At 39.5% G+C, this 22,947-nt stretch overlaps 1 protein-coding gene across 4 annotated transcripts; it reads right to left on the bottom strand.

The window, feature by feature from the left end:
* Nucleotides 1–819: 819 nt before the first annotated feature.
* On the bottom strand, nt 820–22,869 carry ERLEC1 (endoplasmic reticulum lectin 1). Of its 4 annotated transcripts, XR_010923002.1 has the most exons (15): nt 22,630–22,868; nt 21,502–21,606; nt 18,670–18,750; nt 17,515–17,592; nt 17,270–17,333; nt 15,200–15,234; nt 14,228–14,451; nt 9,213–9,342; nt 8,608–8,769; nt 7,385–7,444; nt 5,137–5,261; nt 3,398–3,475; nt 3,215–3,290; nt 2,881–2,941; nt 820–1,031 (listed from the first exon to the last, which is right to left on the bottom strand). XR_010923002.1 is itself a non-coding variant. In XM_067565138.1 (14 exons), exons 1-14 carry the CDS (start codon nt 22,771–22,773, stop codon nt 960–962), a joined length of 1,434 nt encoding a protein of 477 aa, XP_067421239.1. In that variant the 5' UTR covers nt 22,774–22,868; the 3' UTR covers nt 820–959. The 4 variants fall into 4 exon arrangements, 3 of the variants coding, with proteins under 3 accessions (XP_067421239.1, XP_067421241.1, XP_067421240.1); XM_067565138.1 differs by lacking the exon at nt 2,881–2,941; XM_067565140.1 differs by lacking the exons at nt 2,881–2,941; nt 22,630–22,868 and adding an exon at nt 22,362–22,514.
* Nucleotides 22,870–22,947: the final 78 nt, after the last annotated feature.

The raw sequence follows: 22,947 nt of genomic DNA, 5'->3' as shown, positions 1-22,947 counted from the left end.
CAAAAGCTGCTAATTTAATTTACTTCTAGAAATTAATAATTAAACATTAATACAAAGTTACCACATGCTCACTTTAACAGTTCAAGTGGCCCCACCAAAGGGGTAAATGATGCTTTAGGAATGACAGGAACAAATGTGGCGTCCATTTTGTATCCTTCAGTAAGAGCTGATAGATGAGTGCAATGATAATCCTTAAAAAGTGCACGTACTTAACAGAAATGATGACCATCAGAGGAATATTACCCACAGTTTAAACTCATGTAAGCAGCAGAGGTCAGAAGGCTACATTCTGTTTGTTGCTTTGCCACAGACTTGCTATGTCTATGGGCTTCTCACAACTGTGGTGGCTCAGTTTTCCCATATGCAAAATGGGGACTAATACCCACCTCAGCAGGAATGCTGTGCAATAAATCACTGTAAAAGCAGAAACAACTCCCAGAAAGCAGCTCAGGCTGGAAAAATTAAGATATTAAAATAAAAGTTGAAGGAAAAGGTAACATGGAAGAGGACTATGATATAAATGTAATTCAACTGTTAAAATCTGATGCAAAGTAGGTGCTGAAGTTATATTTTGCCTTTTCACATTACAACAGGACAAAACCATCAGTGCTTAGTTATTAGAGGCTGTTGAAGACCTGAGGCAAGATGTCAATTTTTAGTCTCTTCTCTTTAAAAGGTCAGCCGTTGAACTCTTTACTTGGAGTCGGACCTTGGTCAGTTGAGGGTTTTTTGGTTTTTAATTAAAGTTGATGCTTTACACCTTACAGATCAAGATGTCCTACAACATCTTTGCAGAACTTTCAATACTCAGTTCAAATGAAAGGTGCAAGACAAGATTTTAATCTTTAAAAGTTTATCACTCTTATATACACATAGATATACACAAAGTGGTTCATGAGCTCGACTGGCAAGTGTCTCTTGGCTTTTTATGAATCTGATTCAAAGACTGAATTGTCCTTTTAACTGGGCACTGAAAGAAGCCCATTTTCATCTGCTGTATCCAAGATCTTACAGATGACTGGAGATTCCACCTGGAGAAAAACCAAACAGACCCCCCCCAACACCAAATATTAGATACTGTGAAACACAATATTGTCAAGTGTTTAGAACAGAAAATGAGTAAGAAAGTAACTTGGGCATACTACCTGATTTTAGCATCACTATTTTTGTAACTCTTTGGAATAGTTATTTGTATTTGTGAAAACCATAAGCACACTATGTATTTACAATAATGAAATCAAAATAGTCTTCCCCTCCCAAAACAAATGCAGACTGATTTGCTCTATTTGCTTAGTGCCAATTATAGTTTCTTTTGTGTACTCTAGCACTGAATATATCTTCAAGAGCATACAGGCTGAGGCCCACAAAAAGACAGAACACACTGAAATCCACCAGTAGGCATGATGTTTTGAAAGTTACTTATTAACTTTTAGTCCTCAAAAAAAGAGTGGGTTAAAGAGTTGGCTAAAGAGAGGGTGATGGCTTGGTGGGAGAAGATCTGGTAACAGCAAAACACTAATTCTATGTTTCTCCTGAGCAAATAGCATCTCTCACCGCACATCTGTCACACCTAGAAGTCAGAGCAGTCCACTCTGGGATCAGAAGGTTCTAAAAAGCTTTAGTACTTTTAGTTCAAGGAGATACCGGCCAAGTGGTGATCTCTGTAGGCTGAAATTAAGGCAACTATCATAAAACTCACCCTCCCCACCCTTGAGAAAAAACAGGGCAAGTGGGACTTAGTGTACCTGTAACTGTTCTCAAAAACTAAACTGAATAAATGGCTCCAACATAATTTTATCAGTTTAAACTTAAAACAAATAACTGATAGTGTCAGAAGAGTTGAGACTGATATTACTTAACAGCTACAGTGCTATTAGAAGTATTCTGCTTGTTTAGTGGGGTTCACAAAACTAGTAGCCACTGGCTCTTTTTGATCTACATCACATGAGAACACCTGAATATAAATCAAATCTGAAGGTTTTGTTACTTCATAGATTCCCTTTTAAAGATGTTTGGCTGTTTTGCAATTAAAAGCCAGTCAAATTTAAGTAATGAGTTAATGGATTTAAGAACTCTAAGATTCTGAGTAAATTCACTTTGTACCATTAGAGAGGTTTCAGGAACCACAGCATACACAAATAGTTTAAGATTTAAAAACATCTTTATTGATGTGCATCAGGAGGATCAAGATCTAGAATTTGGGCAAGTCTAGGCATGGTTACAATGGACCACTGTATTTGGTCCAGAAACTACATCAGATTATTTCCAGTTCATTAGGAAATTGAGATTTGTTACAATTACTTAGAAATAGATTACTTTAGAGAAAATTCTAGATGACTGAGTTACTGTAATTTAATTTTTAAGTAATAATTTGAGCACCAACTCTTTATACTCTGATGTTAGAATTTTTTCATGAGATGGAATTCAACTACATAGAGAGATATTTTAAATGTCCAAAGGGAATTAGATCTCCATCTCTAACTTTAGGCTATCTTACCAAAGAGTGTGTTCATTCAACCAGAATGAGCCTAATTGGTATTTTCAGAAAAACAATATTGAGCTATATTTGTCAGAGGCCTGATCAAATCAAATCAGTTTTTATTTAGAGGTTAGAAGTATGAAAACCCCACTAGCTTAATAATATGCTGAATGCCCCATACAGCAGATGAAAAAGTAACTGAGATCTAGTTCTTTCCAGGCTTAATATGTTAATGATTTAGAGCTATTTTAAATTTGCTTCTGAATGCTTGATTGAAGATTATCTGCAATGTATTAATTATAAGATCAGTTTAAGAGCTCAAGCTGTTATGTGCAGACACCACCTTTACAAATACACATATTTTGTTTTCAAAGTATCTGAAAATGTGGTCCTTTGCTTACCAACTATGACCTAAGTTTGGGTTCTGTGTTCCATCTGCAATGGTTGACTGAATCACTAATCCTACAAAAGCAATAAGGAACAAAAAGCAAAGATTTCTACAGTGCTTCCAGTGGTGCAGAGGAGTCATCAACTTATGCAGCAGAAATTCTGGTTTTGTCAAGTAAAAATTTGTCTAATGTAGCTTTAAATCTCTGGCAAAAAATGCAAGTTAAAAAGGCCCAAGTCAAAACTAAATATGCAAAAATTCTATAACTGAAGTAATGTACCTTGAGAAATCCTATTAGCTAGAAAGAACTGTGGGCTGAGTGAATTTAAGCTTATATATTTACATACCCCAAGAATGTATTGACAGGAGTGAGGTTCCAGCATGTATACTGTTACAGCATGAGGGGAATCAGATTCTTTACACCTAAAAACAGGAATGATTTTAGTAAGTGTTCTAAAAGCACAGAACTCTAGCAGTGTGTCAAGAGACAGAATGTATGACTAGATGGTGTACTTAAGAGTGTAACTTACTTCAATTTCACAGTCACCTGCCTTGGCTTGTCAGTTAAGTCACAAACATCACCATTTCCATAGAAATGAGATACCACTCTGCCAGAAAAGTTTGGAATTAGAGAAGAATTTGAACACTCTGGACGACATTATCATCATAACTCATAGCCAGGGTGACCAAACATCCCATTTTGGCCACGACAGTCCCTTTTTAAGCCCTGTCCCTGACATTCTGAGTTTTTTTTTTTTTTGGACAAATGCCTAGTTTTGCCAAAAAAGTGGGGTGAGCCCCCAGGAGAAATGTTCAGGGGTAAGTGGGGATGTTAGTGGGAGGGGGAGAGAGAAGAGAGAGACAGAGGCTGAGGGGTCTCCACTATGCCCTGCTCCAATCAGGGAGCAGTGAGGTGTCATGTGCTCACTCAGCAGTCCAGTCAGGGCCCACCCTAATTCCAATTTTTCTCCAGCTGAGCCATGGAGCCATATTTGTGTGGCCCAAGCACCAGCTGGGTTGCCCAGTAGGAAGTGCCTGACGGGGTCCCACAGCATCTGCTTGTGCCAGGGCACCGAGCATGGCATGGCCTCCTAGCAACCTCAAGTGGTCCCCGGAGCCCTCACGTCCTCCTCACCCATAGTTTTTCGGGGCCAGTTCCCTGATCCCTGTCCAGCCCCCTCTTCCTGTTCCAACCGGCTTCTTTCCCTCTCCTGTCTGCCTCCAGTCACCCACTTCTGCCACATTGTGGCAGGGGCACCATTTAGGGAGGGTTTCATTCCCGTTCATCCCCCAAGTTTTGTATCACCAGCCAGGAATTACCCCATCCCCCATCACTCGCTGCTCTTCCCCTCCTCATGACTGGGGAGCAACCCCCACTCCTTCCCTCTTACTCTCCCCCCTCCCCTCAATGACTAGGAGATGTCTCCCCCTCCCCCCCGAATGCCAAAATCTGAAATGGCAGCTCTGCATCCAGGCCTTCTCCTACCTCTCCAGGGCTGCTCTCTGGAGTCTCCTTGGTCCCTCCTGCTCCCTGGAGCCTCCTTCCGGTCTCTCTGTTCTCCCAGCCCCCCAAGGGGCATCACACTGCTAACTGGATCATAGTCCAATAATTTCACTTCCTGGCTCTGAGCCCAAAAGTACTCACACCCTGCTTTGCTGGCCAGATCCCAGCCCGTACCCATTCCTCTTCCACCCTGCCCCCATCTCCGATATTTGGCTCTACTGGGGGTACAGAGGAATATACACGAGGGATGAGCAGCAATGCCAGGCAGCTCAGGCCAGCTCCATGCGTCCCATTTTCAGTTTAGGGAAATATGGTCACCCTATTCATAGCTTACTTTCAGTATTTGCGTAATAAGACTTTCACACATTCCTGCCCCCCCTCAAATACCAGAAACTTAAATATATACGAGCAAACAGAAAAAGGGAAGAAATCACTAACAAGTTACATTTAATTTGCCCACTTTTATGGAAGTAAATATGACTGTGATTAAAGATGCTATTCTCCATGCATCACACTCCAGAGACAGATGTTGAATTATAAATAGCTTCTTTTGTATTTTAAGTAAAATGAGTGTCTTAGGCCTGGTCTACACTAGAGTTTTGTTGACAAAAGTCAGCTGGTGTACATACTATATTCTTCCCCTCCCCCCCAGTAAATTGTTTTTGAACAGCAATTCTGACATACTGCACTGAAATGACAAGTCCATCTTTTCAACATGTTATCTAAGGTTTAGCCAGTCAAAAATCTAACTGACTGTACCCTTACCTAACTGTCTGCATACCATCTTCTCTGAGATGATAGGCTCTAGCAACGTTCTTCTTGGCCCATTGAATGTGTTCCTCTTTGTTCCAGGTACCCACAACTACAGAAGTTTTGCCACTTTCCTTATCCTAAAATAAGGACAACTGAAGATAAAAATCTTGTATCATGAAGTTTAATGAGCTTGCTGCAGAGAAAACATTTTAAAGATGAAAGGTATTAGGGAGTCAAATTTTTAAAAACCAGAAAATCTTGTCGGCTACACCACATTGTTACTGCAACCAGGAGCAGCTGTGAGAGCACCCATTTACTTACCTACAGTAGCTTACAGGTATCCCTCAACAGGCAGAAGAGTTGTCCTAGAGCAAGAATTGGACCATTGGCAGTTTGGACCATTTCTGATATTTGATATAATGGGGGTGCCTGTAATTTATTGCATAAACTGAAATTGTGCCAATTTGTCATAAAATTTCTCCCAGTCAAGTCAGGAGTTTTGACTGGTTAAAATACATGGCTTATGGGCTTGTTCTATACGAACATTTAGTTCATAGCAAGCTAGGATGAGAAACTACTGCACATTAACCGGCTGCGTGCTAACTGTCCATGTTGACCCTATTGAAATGCATTAACAATTAGTTAGTGAGCTTTGATCTAGGGGCTGATCTACACTAGAAAATTAGATCAACCCAGCTACTTTGCTCAGGGTGCAGTAACACAGCTGTAGCATTCCAAGTTTAGACATAGTTTAGTGTACTTTGAAACGGGACTAGATCAAAATACACTAATGAACTCTTACTGCATATCAGCAGGCTCCACACAGACAGTTAGTATGCAGAAAGCTAGTGTGGAGTCGATTCACACCATAGCTTGCCAGGAACTAAGTGTTTGTGTAGGCAAACCCTAAAAGTTTTATGTCTATGGATGGATAGAATGAGGATTTGGTGAAAAGAACATTTCCTCTGGCTTTTTGTAACTTTGAGGCCAAATCCCTCTCTTTTGGTCAGATTTACTGTACTCCTTGCCACTTCCAGACTTTCTCTCCCAAAAACACCACACAGCAAATAAGCTCAGGTAGAGATTATAGTTCTTGTACACTGGCCCAAAATATATGCTTAAGTTTCTTAAAAAGTAGCCATCTAGGCTCAATTACTATTAGAGAAGATGAGAATGAACACTTAAGGGCTCTAACCAGAGCTAAGAAATGCAAGGAAACAATGCTGCGCAGCTTGTAAAATTAGTTCTTTTCCTAAAACCCAGACACAGTAGCTGATTGTACAAGACTGAGCAATGTGAGATCAAAAGGAACCGAAAAGTGAAACATCTGCTTTCACAAGTAAACTGGGGACAAAAGTGGAAGAAATTCTGCTTGTATTTGCAACGTCATCCAAAAATTGTCATTTTCAACAGCGAGAGTGAGAATTGTATAAACATTTAGGGCAAAATTATACCCTCTGTTTCCATGACTGATGGTGACTCAGCTGAGGGGAGGAAAGGGAGATAATGGAATAGTGGTCTTCCCTGCCCCAGCAGAAGGGAGCAGAAGAGGGAGGCAGTGGTGTCAGAGACATACTGCACGCTCCATAGGTGGTAGACACCTGCACCAAAGTTAATGCTCCCTCAAGCAGCGTGAAATCTCTGCATCCACAGCCTTGCCTTCAGATGTGGGTTTTTTTTAAAAGCATAGGTGTGGGATGGATCACGTTTTATAGGAAAATATTGAAAATCCTGTAAGACATACCGGGTCAAAAACTTTTAAACTAATAAGGAGGTGCGGAAATAGTAACAACCACTCAGTTAAAAAAAGCCTATAGCTTTATTCCTAAAGTCTGTTCTTTCATGTATATGGATCATGTGACAGGTATAATGGAGAAGCATATTAGCTTGACATTTCTGGTATTATGACCAACAAGTAAATGGTTAATGTTAGCATTAAAACTGTCTTTGTACTTCCAAGTCTGAGCTCTAAGATGAATTAGGAAAGCTCCTCTTTCAATTTGTATCTGCACATACAAGATAAAAATACATCAGTTGATACTGCAAACCTTTGAATCTGAAACCTTTCGCTTTTTCTAAGGCACCTGTCACAACATCACTTTTAGTGACAGTTAAATATTAAGGAATGGAGCAAAATCTGCAGGAAGATGCAACCTTCAGAATTCACAGTGGATTTCTATTGCCTCAACTCATGAACACATTCATAAACGCAACTGTTAGCCATCTAGTGGCAGAACACTGCAACTGCTATTTAACATACCTCATGATACTGATGTACATATTTGCCATAGCAGAATTCATACTTCCACCAACCAACACCCTGGAAAAAGAAATGGGAATAAAGTTAAAATATTATGAAACATTATATAAAGCAATGATTCTCCATATTACACACAGTTTTTAAGCTACAATAGGATAGATGACTACCAAGAAAAAAAGAATGTATTTGCCACCAATAGCACCATCAACATATGAACTCCTGGAAAGCTATAAGTACCCAAAGTAGTGTGTTCCTTCTGTCTTCTTCCTGAATCTTTTTTGTATTTCCTCCGCTTTCAGAGGCAGCAGTAGCCACAGACTTCCTCTCTCTGCTACCTACTCTCCCAAATGTCTTCCTGCCATCTTTCCCAATACTTCCTGTTTTACCGGTGGGAATCAAAAGAGAAAGTTTTCTCTCAACTTTAACAATCCTTCCTTCCCTTCCAATCCCTAACATTTCAGTCTCCAACAGAAGTGTTTAAGACTTCCCTCCTTAATACCTTCCGTTCCCATTTATTTCACCATCCATGCTTTGCTACAGAAGACTGAACTTCATTTGGACTTAATCTGAAACCCTAAAGATATCCTTTAGTAATATCACTGTGAAGACTCTTATTCCACTTTCTATAAACATTTTTTATTTCAATACTGTTAAAGCAATAACTTAGCAACTGAGAACACCCTTAAGACATTTAACAAATTGGTACAAAGCTGTGGCTTTCAGAAGGTGGACAAATTCTTAAGTACAGTATTAACTTAATATATTTTGATCAAAATGGACAAGCAAGACAAAGACTAAAGTCTGTTCAGAAACCTTTCTGAGGCTCAGAGATAGGAAATGTCAGTTCTGGAAAGGCTGTCTGGCTATCCACTTTGAAGACCACAATGAAAGTCATTTCAGATCTTTCGAGAATAAATCTTCACAGACACAACATAGTCTTTCAACTACAGAAGTATCACATTGGGCAGATTTACTCTAATATAGTTCCAGACTGGAAATAAGACTGGAAATACAAAAAGCAAAAAACTAAGTTCGCTTTTCAATTTAGTCAAGATAAAACCTTCAAGTCCAGCTGCAGTCACTGGCAAATTACTAAGAGAAAAACACTGATTTGAAAAACACAGCAGGTCTGAGTTAAGTTTTTCAACCATCAGTTCATGAAGAACAGAAACATGAAACAAAGTGCATTTAATAAAGGTTATTGTACACAGTTTATTTCTCACCCCATGGAAGCAGTAAGAACCACTAAGAAACTCCTTTATGAGCTGGTCATCAGTCAATTTGGAGATATGTGTTGTTCCAACAGTTAGCAACTGTTGGGTTCCAACAGCAACTGGTTTATGGATGGAGGAAAATTTCTCTTCTTTTGCTGAATGCATTTCTTCCTGAAATTAAAATTCAGACATATTTAGAGTCTAAATACCCTCTACTAAACACATACTTCTCAGTATGCTGTTAATTAGCATTAGAATAAATACCAAATGAGGCAAGTAGTTGACAAATGAGCAAGAACTTAATTGGTCAGCCATTTATTTCACCGTTTTGTGTTAAATACTTGCCTCTAAGAATAGCTGAAAGAATAGAGAAGATCAAAAAAGCAATGGCTATAGACTAGTAGCCCTAACTTTGACCTATATATGTTTTTTGAATATGATTGCAGTTATTGATAAATCCTGCTGGTTTGCCACAGACTACTTGAAAGATCACTAAAATCTTGCAGAGTGACAATCAGGGAGAGAACTAATTGCACTAAATCTAAAGTTATAAGTATTGTAATATGGAAAGTTAAAAAGCTATAATTTCCAGTTTAAAATTACAAAACTCCTACCTCCTTAAACCTTCTAAAAGGCATCTTCAGCATCTCTTGCTGTTGCTCCAGCTGTTCCAGATTATGGGGTTTAAGTGGGGATCCTGGCAGTGACTGGCAAAATATGTCATTCACAGGGGAAGCTCTGAACCTGTCCAAACAAGTTACAAATACATGAAAACAGGTGATGTAACTTATTCCCACTATACATTAAGGTATGTCACAACACACACCTGTTCTCAGCTTTAAAAAAATTCATATGATACTCATATTAACACTCCAGGTTAAAACTTTGAATGCAAAATGTCAGATCAGGATCTGTTTTATTTTTTGTTGTTGTTGCTATAAACAGAAATTTCAGCTGTAGTGTAAAGCAAATAAAAGTTTACTGGGTCAGAATGTTTAATTCATGTACCTGAAAAATTCCTTTATTAAGAAATCCACCAAGGAATTAATCAATGCAATCTAGCTTGTTTTAGTTTTCCTCAAATTATATAACATCTTCCTTGCAAAAAGGAAATTTTTGCATACACTATTAATCAACTGTAAGGCTGAAAAAATAAGCACTCAAAAGTCAGCAAATTCCAAAAGTTAAGATTAAATGCTCAGCCTTAATTCAGCCTTCTTATACATATATCTTTAAAAAATGGTGTCTTCATTTTAATCAAAAACAACTGAATGCAAACTAGACTCTTACACAACCTTTCATACAGTACATAGATTATATCTATTACTCATTTAAAGTTGTCACTTAATATTTCATTAATTAATTTATAATTTAATCCCAAAGAATCTTTAAAATTGAACCTTCACATGGCCAACACATACAAACATTTCACAAACTCATTCTAATAAAGAATTCACACCTTACTCTAGTCAAACCCAAGAGAATTACATTGGTCTCTAAACTTGTTCATAATGCTCTAGGGCACTTATCTTCAACAACACAATCTTTATAAAGCATCAGGGTAAATTCCTCGGTCCAAAACCATGGGGGAGGGGCTACTGTTTAAAAATGAAACTATAAAAAACCCCTTAGCAATGCTAGTCTAAAAGGCAATTCATCTTGGAATGACGACAACTACAAGACATGGTTTCAGAAGACACAATATCACCGCTCTTTCCTTATTTCATACAAATGAAGGCCTCTTAAAAGCAGCTGGAAAGCCTGATTAAGAAGTTAGAAGCACTAAATATAAGTAGAAATATTTTTAATAATACTATTATAGGTATGTAAGTGACAGATACATTTGCAAAAAATATCATTACTGTTTCCTACAATTTCACATTACTTTATACTCATCTGTTTTGTAAACATATGTCTGGCAATTTCATAGATTTTCAGGTGCTTTTGAAAAAGGGAACTGGCTTTCTGGACTATTCTCATAAGAGTTTGTTATGCAATAATATGTGCACTATACAGAAGGATGTGTAAGAAATTCCAATTTGTTTTTGAGATAACTGAAGTTACTTATTAATCAGGAAGCAACTATGTTCTAGGTTGAATAAATTCCACTCTTGAAGGCTGAAGAGTTTGAGTATGGTGATACTAAATCAAATAGGATTATCAAGCAATTAAATGCAATTACATATTTCTTTTCACCTTTCCTCCCATCTGTCAGGCATGTTCCCCCTCTCCCCCCCCCATAAAACATTTTCACATGCTTAGGGATAAGGACAGATCATGCCAAAAATAAGAAATAGTGTATATATTACTACATTGGATTTAGCACTAAAAAGAGTGCTCTTACTCCCCAACTTCAGTTGCAGTACTAAGCATGTGAGAATGGGTGGGGAGGGAAAGGATTCATGCCTGACGTACTGCTCCGAGCCACTTTGGGGAGCAACATGAAGGTCACTACAGGAAAGAAATATGTATTTTTAACACTCCCACTTGTAGGCTGCTCTCAGCAGGTGTGCCACTCGTCTTGCTAGTTACTAGTGTGACTGATTGGGAGAATGAACTCTTGTGTGTTCGTTTTAAATGTATTTTCAAGACATCCAATATTCTCACTCATGGCCAAGAAGCCCTCCTCACCTATACGTCAAAGGTTTTGGTGGTGAACATAGATGATGGGGGAGGAAATAAAAACAGCAGTTAAAGTGGTTTTAAAAAAACCCCAACAGTACAACCAAACAAGCAATTTTCCAGCCCAGTTTTCTCTCTTTCTTGGCAGTTTCAATATTCTATGTAATATTTAAAATATTTCTAATTTGTCACCTGAATGGAGGCGGGTGAGGTGGACAGATCTAATCCTTAAATAGAGTTTGAAAATTTAAGAGTGAGTCAAGAGCAGAATTATAGCAGTCAAAGTTGAGCAATGTATATATTCACTGGTCAGCCACGGAGATAATTGTACTCTACAATCATTATGCAAATCCTTCCTCCTCAGAACGTCAGCTATTATTAGCTAGAGATAAGGGATTTGCATATTGTACTGCTAGGCAGTAACTGCAGAAATTATGCAATTATGTCTCCTTCCCCCAGCCAGAATGCATGCAGTTGCATCAGACAGAAAACTATACACATCAATAACTGAACAGCATTGCTGTTGTCTGATTGGGTAGCACAATACACTGACATTAAACTATTTGACAAATGTAGGACTAGGCTGTGTATTTACCACTAGCCCCGAGTAAGCTTTGTTAAGATAGCTCTGCTGCATCAGGAGCAGACCAAGAGCCAACTTATAACAGTTCCTGGTTCTAACCTACTCTAGGTAGGGTTGGAGGAAGGTAGGGAGGGAAGTGGTCTGCACTAGATTACTGGAACAATTTACTTCCATAACTCAGCTGTGTTAGCTGGTGTACTAGGACGTGGAGTCAAGCCTCAACACACTCCTCATCTCTGCCTGCTCATCTTCACGGGACAGGGGGAGAAGCAGCCAGTGGAGGCTGTTCTTCTCCACTGTACAGTAACATGCAGCAGTGAGTGTCGCTGATGCACAAAAGCAAAGTACGTTGTTCCCTTTCTCCTCTGAACAGGTGCAGGGGGCAAACCACAATTTTGCCCATATGAAGAAGCCACATTGTAAAGCATTCTCCTCAAGAACTGAATAAATGTTAAGTGTTCAATCTTACTTCTGCTATTTCCTGACTTTGGAGTGATTAATTTCTCTGCCTTAATGATGCATGCACAATTTTTTCCTTAATTATTTTTGAAAACACTGAGAAGAAAATCTGAGTTATCCATCTTCCAGTGCTTGTAACTTCCTTGATCTGGGGCTATCTGGCTCAATCGCTCATGAATGCAGCCATTATTAATGGAGGTCTGGTACTTTAATTGGAGTCACTTTATTAACGTATGCTATAATACACTTGTGCACACTGCCAAGTTTGTCTACAGATTGGAATAGCCTATTAACGCTTTATTGCTTTAGCTAAAGGATGTTGCTGAGCTAAACTCAGAGTGTAGTGAATATTAAATTTGCCTGCCGTAACAGTCAAAAAGGGTACTTCATGTGAGCCAAACTTCAGACTTTAAACACTAACCTACTGAACATTTTCTTTGAACCAGGCTCAATCTGAAATTTCTATCTTCATCCCTTTTTGAGTTAGCTGAGGGTAAAGTTCCTTTAAATTAGAGCATTTTCAGTATTTGAGTGATACAAAAGTGGGTGAACTGATTTTATTCAGCCTCAAGAAAAAAATCCCAAAAATCAAATTTAGATGGAGATCAAGTCTGGAAAATGTCAACATTCAAGGAACTGGAGGAAGTTAAGAACAAGTGAAGAGGCCTGGGCGGGTTTAAAATAAGAGCTGGAATACAAACTAAACTACAGCAGAGCTTCTCTTGCATACGAAGTCAAATGAGCCATTTAAATTAGAAAATTGGTTGGTGAAAATCAATCATTTGACAATGTTACTACTTATTCACTGTATTTTTGTTTGCATAATGCACGACTGAAGTTCTTACCCCAGGGAATACTTTTATAGCCTATTTTAGAATATCTAGATTGATATCAATGACCATCTGTCTTTACACATCTCAGAACATGTAGCTACTTAAATGGAAATAGATCATTTAAAAACAAATATTCATTGCGTCGAAGTCCACCTCCCGGACAAGACCTGAATTTTAGGATTCTCTGTTTAGCTTCTAAGAGCTGACAGTTCATAGACTGTAATCACAGGTAAGATGTTGGTTAGGGATGTGTTATGTGAACTCTTTGTGTAGGGAACAGAAACCTGAACTCAGGTCTCGGCAAATACTATTAAATAAAGGATTAATTGATTTTCATATTTTTTAAATGTAACCTATAACTAAATCTATGCATACTGACAAGAGATCTTAAACATTTTTAGTAAAGCTTTTAAACCATTTGAATAGGATTATAGTCTGCAAATACCTAATGTCAATGCAATAGAATGTGAAGCCAGTTCTGAAGCTGCCCCCTCTGTGCCAGGTGTACATAAAATATGCACGTGCAAAAGACTGGACATGATTTCTAAAGTTCAGTACACATGGGAGCAGGAATTAGGTACCTAAGTCCCCTTGTGTATACATACATAGGTGCGCCTTGCACATATACATATGGCATTTGCAGAACAGTCAACCCACAGCATTCAAATATCATAAGTTAGGCATCGAAAAGTCATGGTTAGCTTAATAAGTCTTCGTTTTGTTGTGTTTTTTGTTTTTTTAAAGAGAACAAATGTTGGGTTCTTCTTTGTCTTCTGGTTTCGAAGCCTTCAGGCTGCAGTTGCTTCACATTTCTAAATTTTTCTCTGAAATCACATTGCTGGAAACTTACCTTTAAAAAGCTGAGGCTCTCATGTAATGTCTTAACTCCAATATTTGGAGCTTTAAGAAATCCTCCAAATATTGTGACACTCAAGTTAAAATTGCAAGAGTTGGCAATACTGTATTTGCAAGCATGTTAGGCATATGCAAGGGTGAAAGTGTCCAGTTTTGCACAAGGAACCACAACTGGACATAATTTTTATACACAAGAGAAAGCTGACTGAAAATTTGGCCCTAAATGTGCAAAAGGATCATTAGAGCCAAAATGTTAGCTGAAATTTGGAAACTGTACCTATATTTAGGATGGTTGCATAGCAGGGGTGTCAATATGACCACTTCATATTCACATGTAGTAACTTCTGCTACAGAAAGGATCTCATGTTTAGCTTCAGGATGACAGATATACATCACTGTACTTGATCTGGGCACATTTTGTTTCAAACTACAAGGTGTACCATTTCCCATTCCTACAGGATAGTATGGGGTCATCTGCCCTTCTATGTTCTTTGTAGGAATCTAGGGGAAAGGGAAAAAAGTGAATTAGAAATGGCAATAGAGCTGTTTATCTTCTCTGTAATGAAAACATTACAGCATGTTAGACTCTACAGTTCAATAATGTTTTAATCACATTTTCATTTAGGGATTTTTTTGTCCTGTTGCTAAGAGGTAGGGTATGGTAGTTAATGGGGAGGAGCTTCACAGGTAGAAGAAAGTAGAGAGTTAAGAATCAATGTATAATCAGGCTAAAGCAATGGGTGAATGGGTAAAGATTAGGAGAAACAAGGGTTAATAAGATAATGTAAAAGCCCAGGGAGCCTTCAGCAATAGATGGATAGAATTGGGGTAAGATGAGCAGAGAAATAAGTGCTATCAGGCCAGAACATGATTGCATGTATGTGTAGTGGAAGAGTTCATATGATCTCACATACCATGGATCTGTCTTAAATTTAAAGATTTGTGGACTTGCTAAGGGGTTTTATAAAACTTAGCATTTCATCAACAACACAGAAAGTGATTCTTTAAAAAAAATAAATTAACTGTCACCCTAGCCTTAATGTCTAGTGTACTAGACTGGGACTGGACAGGGCAAGAAACTCGCTGGTGGAAGAGAACAAGTAAGTTTCTCCAAAACTGGACCAGTGATCAAAAAGGGAAAAGAGCTTAGTTTTCTACTCACACTTGGGTTAGTGAACATTTAATCATATCTACATTTAAGTTGCCTCTATTGTTGATGGCAAAAGTGAAAGCTATGTTTTTCACTTGCCTCTTTTGGATTTTCCTTTTCCTTTTCGTCTTGATCTACAGAATAATATTAGAATGAGAGAAGTGTAAAGATTTTTAAAAATATATAAAAATAATAAAGATATGAAATTGTATACAAAGTTATGCTAGATAAGAGATTTAACTTTAGAAATAAAGTCATTTCCTCTCAACACACCAGCTGTTAGTCTTGCATTGAAAATGTCAATATGGTACAAGAGAAATTTGATTACAGTTATCATTTGCTTAATACTGGTTTTCCCTGAAATATATTCGTATGTTAAAAAAATGGTGTCATATATTACATGGCAAAAGCTTGTCCTAAAGTACTATAAAACTTTTTTAATTTAACGTGCCAAATCTTCCATTAATCTTCCATTTTTACTTATTTTGGTATGTCTGTCACTTAGGATCTTTTTCTTTTTAAATGGATCATTAACGTAAATCAGATTTGTTCAAAGATTGTTTTTGTTTACTTTGTATTTGACAGCACTTTGTGTGCAGTCACTTGCTCTACTCAATCTCCTCTGTCTGTGGGAGAAGCTGAGGAAATAGGAAAATGTAGTTGTAAACTGAAGACACTAAAAAGGGGACCAGAGCAAGCAGAGTCAACTCTTTTAAAATGACTAGTTAGTTAGCGTGCCTTTAAACAAAAAATGCCTGTTGTTTGGGAACTCAAAACACAAGCCAGATCCTGCCTTGTGGTAAGGTCACTTTGTGCTGGAGCAGCGCCAAGTGACCTTACTGCTGCCCTAAGGGGCAACTGAGCACTTTCTTCATAATGAGGGAATTTTTTTCCTGGCATAGCAGAGCAGGCTATGCCTATACCTCCTGCCTCTCCCCGCTCTCTGGGCTTAGGAAGCATGCTGGTGGGAGGGAGAAGCAGACCTAGAGTGTACTGCATGCTGATGATCACCACTTGTTTATTCGCACCCCAGTTGGGTGCTACAAGTTGATACTGGTCACATCAGACTTAGGGTTCTCTAACTTGTGCCAGGGATAGGGTCAGCTTCCAGTCAGCATCATTGCTAGGGAGATAAAAAAGGAGACTTGACCTCTTCCCTTGAACTACACCAAGCTTGCTTTAGCACTCCTGGGGATTGAGGCCACAATGTCTTGGGATTTGTTTGTATCTATGCATGGCTATACTGGCATCAATTATGTTAATGCACAAGTATAGAGAGAGCCACAGGAATTTCAGCTCCATATGAACCACAGAAAAAAATAAACTTGTTACCTAGTGGAAAAGCACAGAATAACTCAGAAAAGAATGTAACATTTCTAAGGTCCCACTCCACCTCCAGAGGTGATGCAAGTTTTACCATTGCGCACTATATTTTACGCAAAATCTGTTAAGTACTGTAGATATACAAGACAGTCTCTGCCCTGAATTACTTACAATTTCAAAGACAAAAAACAGACAAAGGCTGAATAAACAGGCTATAGCATACAAGCAGAGGGATCAGGACAAAGGCCTGGTCTACATGTACCTCAGAATTCGGTGGCAGTTGACGGGAGATACGCAAGCTACACAAAGTACCTGGCATAACTCCCGTCGACTACTTAACTTCCGTTGTGCGCGGTGTCTTCACTGCACTGCACCGATGGGAGATGCAGCACTACGCCATTTGAGGGGATGGTTTTCTTGTGTCGACTTTCTGACCGATTGAGCAGGTCTTTACTGATTGCTCAATCAAGCCAGAAAGATCGATCTGACTGTGGCGAATTTGCTGCTGTCAGTGAAGACGTACCCAAGGACTACCACAGTCATTCGTTTTTAATATTTTGTATGTACGTTCTATACCTAACTGTCCTTCTACCCAGCCATAATTAGTTGGCAGATTTCTTGTAGGTGGTATGTTTGAACTGATAGGATGGGGCAGGTTGAGATGCCAAAAGGGAATTACCACAAGACAACGAAGTAGGAAAAGTAGCATTCCACAGTGTTCTACTATTCTCTTCCATTGAACATTTTTCTATACACAAGTTTAACATATTTTTGAGAAAACAACAAATGTCAGAATGTATACATCAGCATTAACAAAAACCACACAAACAAAAAACAGACACAAACCTGGGTCTGATAATGGACTCTTTATCAGCATGTTCCCAAGGTAGTACTCTTGGATGTTTGTTTTCTACAACCAAAAACAAATACAATTATAGTTTTGTTTGTTACAGCTAACTTTCCCCATATACTTTCAAGTGCATTTTATGTTCATTCCTATCAGAATTCGTTTGAGGTAACTTCAGCAACAAAGCGGCAGTTTTAAATTCTTCTATTTTGTGTTTGGGACTCATAAGCTTGAAGACACATACCTGGCCAGTTTCTTTCTCTTCATGGTACTGACGAATATGTTTTCCATGGCAGACTTCATAAGTCCAGTAAGATTCAATCTAAAAGAATATTTATGTTTTAATCAGCAACACAAAAATCTGACAATCAATCAAAGTTTTCCAAAACTTTAGGACTTAATTTTGACAGATGAGTAGCAAAATCAAGCCTGCCAGGGATGATGGAACATGCAAATAGCAAAAAAAAACTGCAGTGAATTTCCCAGCATTCCAGGGATATTAACTATGTTCCAAATATGCATAATGGGTGAAATTACTGTGTTATTTACAAATGTGGTGAATCATCTTTTATGTAGGTGAGAGCCAAATGCATCTCCACCATGCCAGAGCCAGATTGTGAGGCTGTGGCACAGATATGCTGTGGCCACTACTATAGACTACATGCTGAATTATTAGTTGCAGCCCACTCCCCTCCTTATGCCACTTCAGTGGGGCCACTGGAGTTGTACAATAATGGATATGAAATGCCCTATCCCTGGTCCATCCTCTAGCTTGCTTGCTTGGGGCAGGTAGCTAGTTCACTTCCACATGGTGTAAGCGGTTGTCCCTCCCTTGCTCCATGGTCACATTGCCCAGGACAAATGCAGAGATTAGTAGTATGGAGGGACCTTGGTACTTGGGTGAATTTCATCCTGTGAAAGAATTCTGATGGTGAGTGAATCTGGTCTAATCATACTTGTAGGGTTCACTGGCCATTTTAAAAAATGTAGCGACTTAAAAAAAGTAGTAATATCAAGATGTTATATTTGAAAGGCAAACTTGTGGGGTCTCTGGAGTCATTTATCTTTTAGCCTTGTCATACATCCAAGGCAGGCCTTGTAACTACAAGTTGTCCTATATTATGGCTTGTATAGCAGAAGTATGTTGACAAATTGTTACTGTAATCACATTAACTCAAATGTCTGAGATCTGCAATTATTCAATAATTTAGAATGCAAATTTTTCAGCAATGCTATTAAATATTTACGCTAATGAAGTTTAGAAAACATTCTTGCTTTAATTGCCAAATGGAATCTCATACATATTTACAGGTGACTACAGTAAACATTAAAATAGGTTGAAATGTAGACAGTTTATTCTGGTAATTTGCAAATTTGAGTGAAAACAGAAAGAACATACTCTATATGAACAACTACTTTGTTTGAAAAGAGGTTCCAACAGTTCTCCTGGACTAGGCCCTTTGTAATCCTTTTCTTCTTCCTAGAACAAAATTTTTTTACATTTTTAGTTATATATGCAATATTAAAATTAAAAGTACCATGGTCAGATCATTCATTTGAATACGGACAAAAAAACCCCACTCTCTCTAATAACATGCAGTGTGGTAACTAAAAGAATCTTTAAATTTTAATTATTGGAAAGGGACATTGAGGAAAAGTGTAAGAGTCATAAATAAATCAGTGAAACCAAACAAATCCAGGAATTACAGAATTGGAACAACTGTAGAAACATGGCTTTTTTTTGTATAGTTAGATATATTAGCGCCAATCTGCTGATGACAAAATAAGACAAGCATTCAAACCGAGGTGTGAATAATTTCTATTGCACTGAAAACATTTAACATCTGATTCATAATTCAATATTTGTGTTGCAAATATACAATAAAGGTAGCTGTCACCAGCTTTTCACAGAACAAAGAAATCTGAATCTAATATTAAAAAAGCAGAAAATTCAGTGAAAAATGATTTGTGATATGTGCCACTAAGACACATGCATGTATGTTAAACAGATTTCCATTGTACTGTCTGTTAGAACTAGCAAATGCTTCGTCCTTGACAAACTTTTTTTATTTGGATACTACTGTTGTAGAAGTACAAGGTACGGACAGGAGAGCAGAAGTGTCTGCAGCACTTATAATGGACATCGTATTGCTAATTCAAAGGTTGTGGACTATTAAGGCAGTATTCTCTAATGAAAAGTTCAAGGTCTGTGAGACTCCAACCTGACCCATTTTCAAGCCACCTCTTCCCTTGCAATGGATTGGTAAATGGACAGATCCCAACAGCTTCTCCCTGCATACCACATTATAGCATAGTTGTGGCCTTTTCCCCATCTTCTCTCTCTCATGGCCTTTTCTGTCTCTTATTGTCAGATTTTCCTTTTCTATTTTATTGTTGCCCTCTCAATTTTTGCTTCCCCTCTCCGCCCACCTGAATGCCACATGCTGCTCTGACTTACGTACTTGATAGAGCCATGGGGCTTGGCAGCATGATCCTGTGAAGGAGCCAATAGGCACAGAAGAAAAGCTAAACTTGGACCAATAGGTTGATGATGGAACCTGTTTTCTGGTACATGTGACCTGAACCCACAAGCTGGCTGCACTAGAGGCACAAGCAGCCACCTACTATTTTACATGAAGCAGCTGCAGAAGGCTATCTGACATGGATATGAAGATATATAGCGTGCCTATCCCCACTATTCCTTCTACTCCACCTTCTCCCTCCTGGCCCACTCTTATGCTACTGCCTCTTCTGTGAAGAAACCATATCCTCTATTTGGATTAAAAAATCTTCCCATAGTTACTTTTATGGGAAAAGAAGAGATTCTGAAAACTCACAGTACAGTGCTTTGCTCCTACCTAGTCAGCCAGAATTGCCCAGGGAACTGCCTTGTAATGGAGTAGCTGTAGAATTGGCTATAACCTCTGTGGCTGTAACCAGGAGTTAAAGTAAAAGGGAAGAACAGCTTCCCCCTCCTGTCCTTAGCTGACATTAATAGCTTTCCCCCACAACTTCCCACTTCTCCACGATTCTTACGTCAAGAGCTCCCTTTTCTACTGCAATCTGCTTTAAATTCCACTTATATCCAATGTTATTAGTTACCTAAACAAGAAAGAGGCGATGTTGGTGGACAGAGGAGAGCTCTTTGAAGACTTGGCAGCCATGGTGCACTCTCCTTTGATTGAAGGCACACACCCATAATCAGTCACTGCCATGAGCAGTTTAGGAATGTTCCTGGATTCCTCACTGACTCTAAACTCTCACAGTTGCTCACTGATGCTGCTATCGTCTTTGGTTAGCTTAGAGACTCCAGCCCTCTGGGAGACTAGGACCAGGCCTCAGTGATACACTCCATCCCCTCCTGTGTGCACTGGACCCTGAACATCCTTTAGGAAAGTCAACTATTACAGAATGCTGCAGCGCATCTTTCTAGCAACATTGGCTACTGCAAGCACATAAAACCTGTCTTTTTCTAGTCTCTACCCTGGCTTCCCATACTATATCACATCAAGTTCAAGCCACTCAATGATCTGAGCCTACAATTTTTAAAAGATCGCCTAATTCTCCAGGATGAAGACCTTGGCCGACAGCTCCACTCTTCAGGCACAACAGAGCTTTCTACCATAAGGATAAACTAATCTGTGCAGAGGACAAGAGCTATTCCCAACTTTCTTGGCCCAAGACTGTGAAATGAATGCCTGGAACTAAGGACCATTACCAGCTTCCATTGCAAATGCAAGGTGCATTTTGACCTACCTTCTCCAATACAAACACAGAGCTGCAAGTACACTAAAAAAAACAAATACCCTATCAAAACAAAACATTACATTGCACAGACAATTGTTCCTCTGTGGAGAGGCTGAGAGAGATACAGAATGTTAGCCACACTTCTTAATGCACTACTGGAAGGTGCTCAGATATTAGTGATGGATATGGTATAAGAATCTATAACCCTGGATATACGGCACATAACTGAGACTAGCTAACCCACCAATCATTTTGTCTAATTAAGGACATCAGGACTGGTTCACATTGAACCCACCCAGAACAGAACTACCATACTGTCTAACGAACATGTTTAATATAGAATTGCCACATTGTGAAACATTTTGTGGAGAAATTTTATTTTAAAAGGAAGAAAACTCTATTTAATTTTACAGATGTGTCACTAACAATGCCATAAGTCGCATTTCCAATTTCAGTTAATTGCAACAACTTGACTAAAGCTTACCTCATCTCCGTTTGCTATCAGTGGAAGAATACATTTATATTTTTCTTGATCTACAGTTGTCATAATGATGTAATTATCTTCTTTGTACAAAACGCCAGTTGTAGGCTAAAAGTAGAGCAAAAACAAACTCCATGAATATATTTTTTTAGAATGCTGTCAAATCAAATACATTCCTAAACCCCAAGTACAAAGCCAGTTAATCAAAATAATGTGGTAGCTAAGTCCCATATTGCCTCAGGTCCTAGATATCAGGGACATCAGCAGATTGCTTTTTACCATTTGTAGTGACAGTTTGTCTTCTGATCAGTTTGTTCTAGCCTTCTTTTACTCCTCTCCCTTGTCTAAACTCTCCCAATCCTGATGCTCCTCTACCCCCCTTTTTTGTTCATCCTATTTACTCATTCCCTCTCCTCTGTCTCATAAAAAAGAGAATTTGCAAGACAACGTCCATCACCACCCTGTTCATTTGGAAATTATGTTGTACCCTTCCTTCTACCTAGACTGTAAAATCTTCAAGACAGACAGAATATCCTCTTTGTTTGAAGAGAGCTTTTACAATACCCACACCCACTTTCCAAACAAAGCCTGTAATAAAAGAAGAGAAGTGTAGATGAGATTAATGACTTCCTTTCTTTTAAATGCACATCCCCGCATGCTTCTAATGCTGAAAAAAAAGTCTTTCTATAAACTCGGGCATTTTGGGATCCCATCTTTGTGCCTCAATGACTGTCAGCTCCACGGTACTGTTTACACATACAGATGATTTTCCTAACTACGATCATGCAGACTCAGCCTGGGACCGAAAAACGAAGCTGTGTTCTCGCTCTCGCTCGTGCACTCCACGCAGGCAGGCTCCTTACTTCGAAGGTAGCTAACGATTATTTCGAGGCTGGGCAGCGCATCGCCCAGCGCCCTCTCCCACCGCACGGACCAGGCCAGCGGCGCCAGCCACATCAACGTGGGTCCTTGTCAGGACACCAGCGCTTTAAATACGGACACACACGGGCGGAGCTGTTGCTGTGAAATGTTCATCTGGTCCCGTCTCTGACTATCACCGCACGTTAATTTACCCTCCCCCACCCGCCGGCCGGGCCGGGCCGGGCCGGGCCGCTCCGCTCCCGCACTGACCAGGCTGAAGTCGGTGCCGGGCCAGTTCACCCTGAAGGGGACGTCGTCGCTGAGCTGCGGGAGGGCTCGGCCGCCGCCGGCCCCCGCCAGGATCCCGCCCAGCAGCGCCAGGAGCGCCGCCGCTCCCAGCCGGCACCGCCTCATCCCGCCCGGCGGGGGCTGCAGGGACCGATCGCGCGGAGCGAGCCGGCCGCCGCGCCTCACCAGCTCCGGCTCCCACCGCACCGGCCACGTCGGCTCTGCGTCCGGGGCGGGGAGCCACGCGTCACTTCCGGGGCGGGCCCCGAGCGCACATCAACATCCAGGTCGTGCAGGCAG

This window comes from Emydura macquarii, unplaced genomic scaffold (assembly GCF_026122565.2).
Source record: "Emydura macquarii macquarii isolate MOO-44397 ecotype Brisbane River unplaced genomic scaffold, CSIRO-AGI_Emac_v2 contig_2676, whole genome shotgun sequence".
Classification (NCBI taxonomy): Eukaryota; Metazoa; Chordata; order Testudines; family Chelidae; genus Emydura; species Emydura macquarii.
Note: the sequence above shows the minus strand (reverse complement) of the source record. Positions and strands in the feature narration are given on the sequence as shown.

Excerpts from the sequence above, each read along its gene's own strand:
- ERLEC1 (XM_067565138.1), bottom strand. The coding sequence starts at position 22,773 with ATGAGGCGGTGCCGGCTGGGAGCGGCGGCGCTCCTGGCGCTGCTGGGC. Across the intron at positions 17,334-17,514 it reads AAGAGAAAGAAACTGGCCAG|AAAACAAACATCCAAGAGTA; the intron begins GTATGTGTCTTC and ends TTTTGGTTGTAG. Across the intron at positions 15,235-17,269 it reads GAGTCCATTATCAGACCCAG|ATCAAGACGAAAAGGAAAAG; the intron begins GTTTGTGTCTGT and ends ATTATTCTGTAG.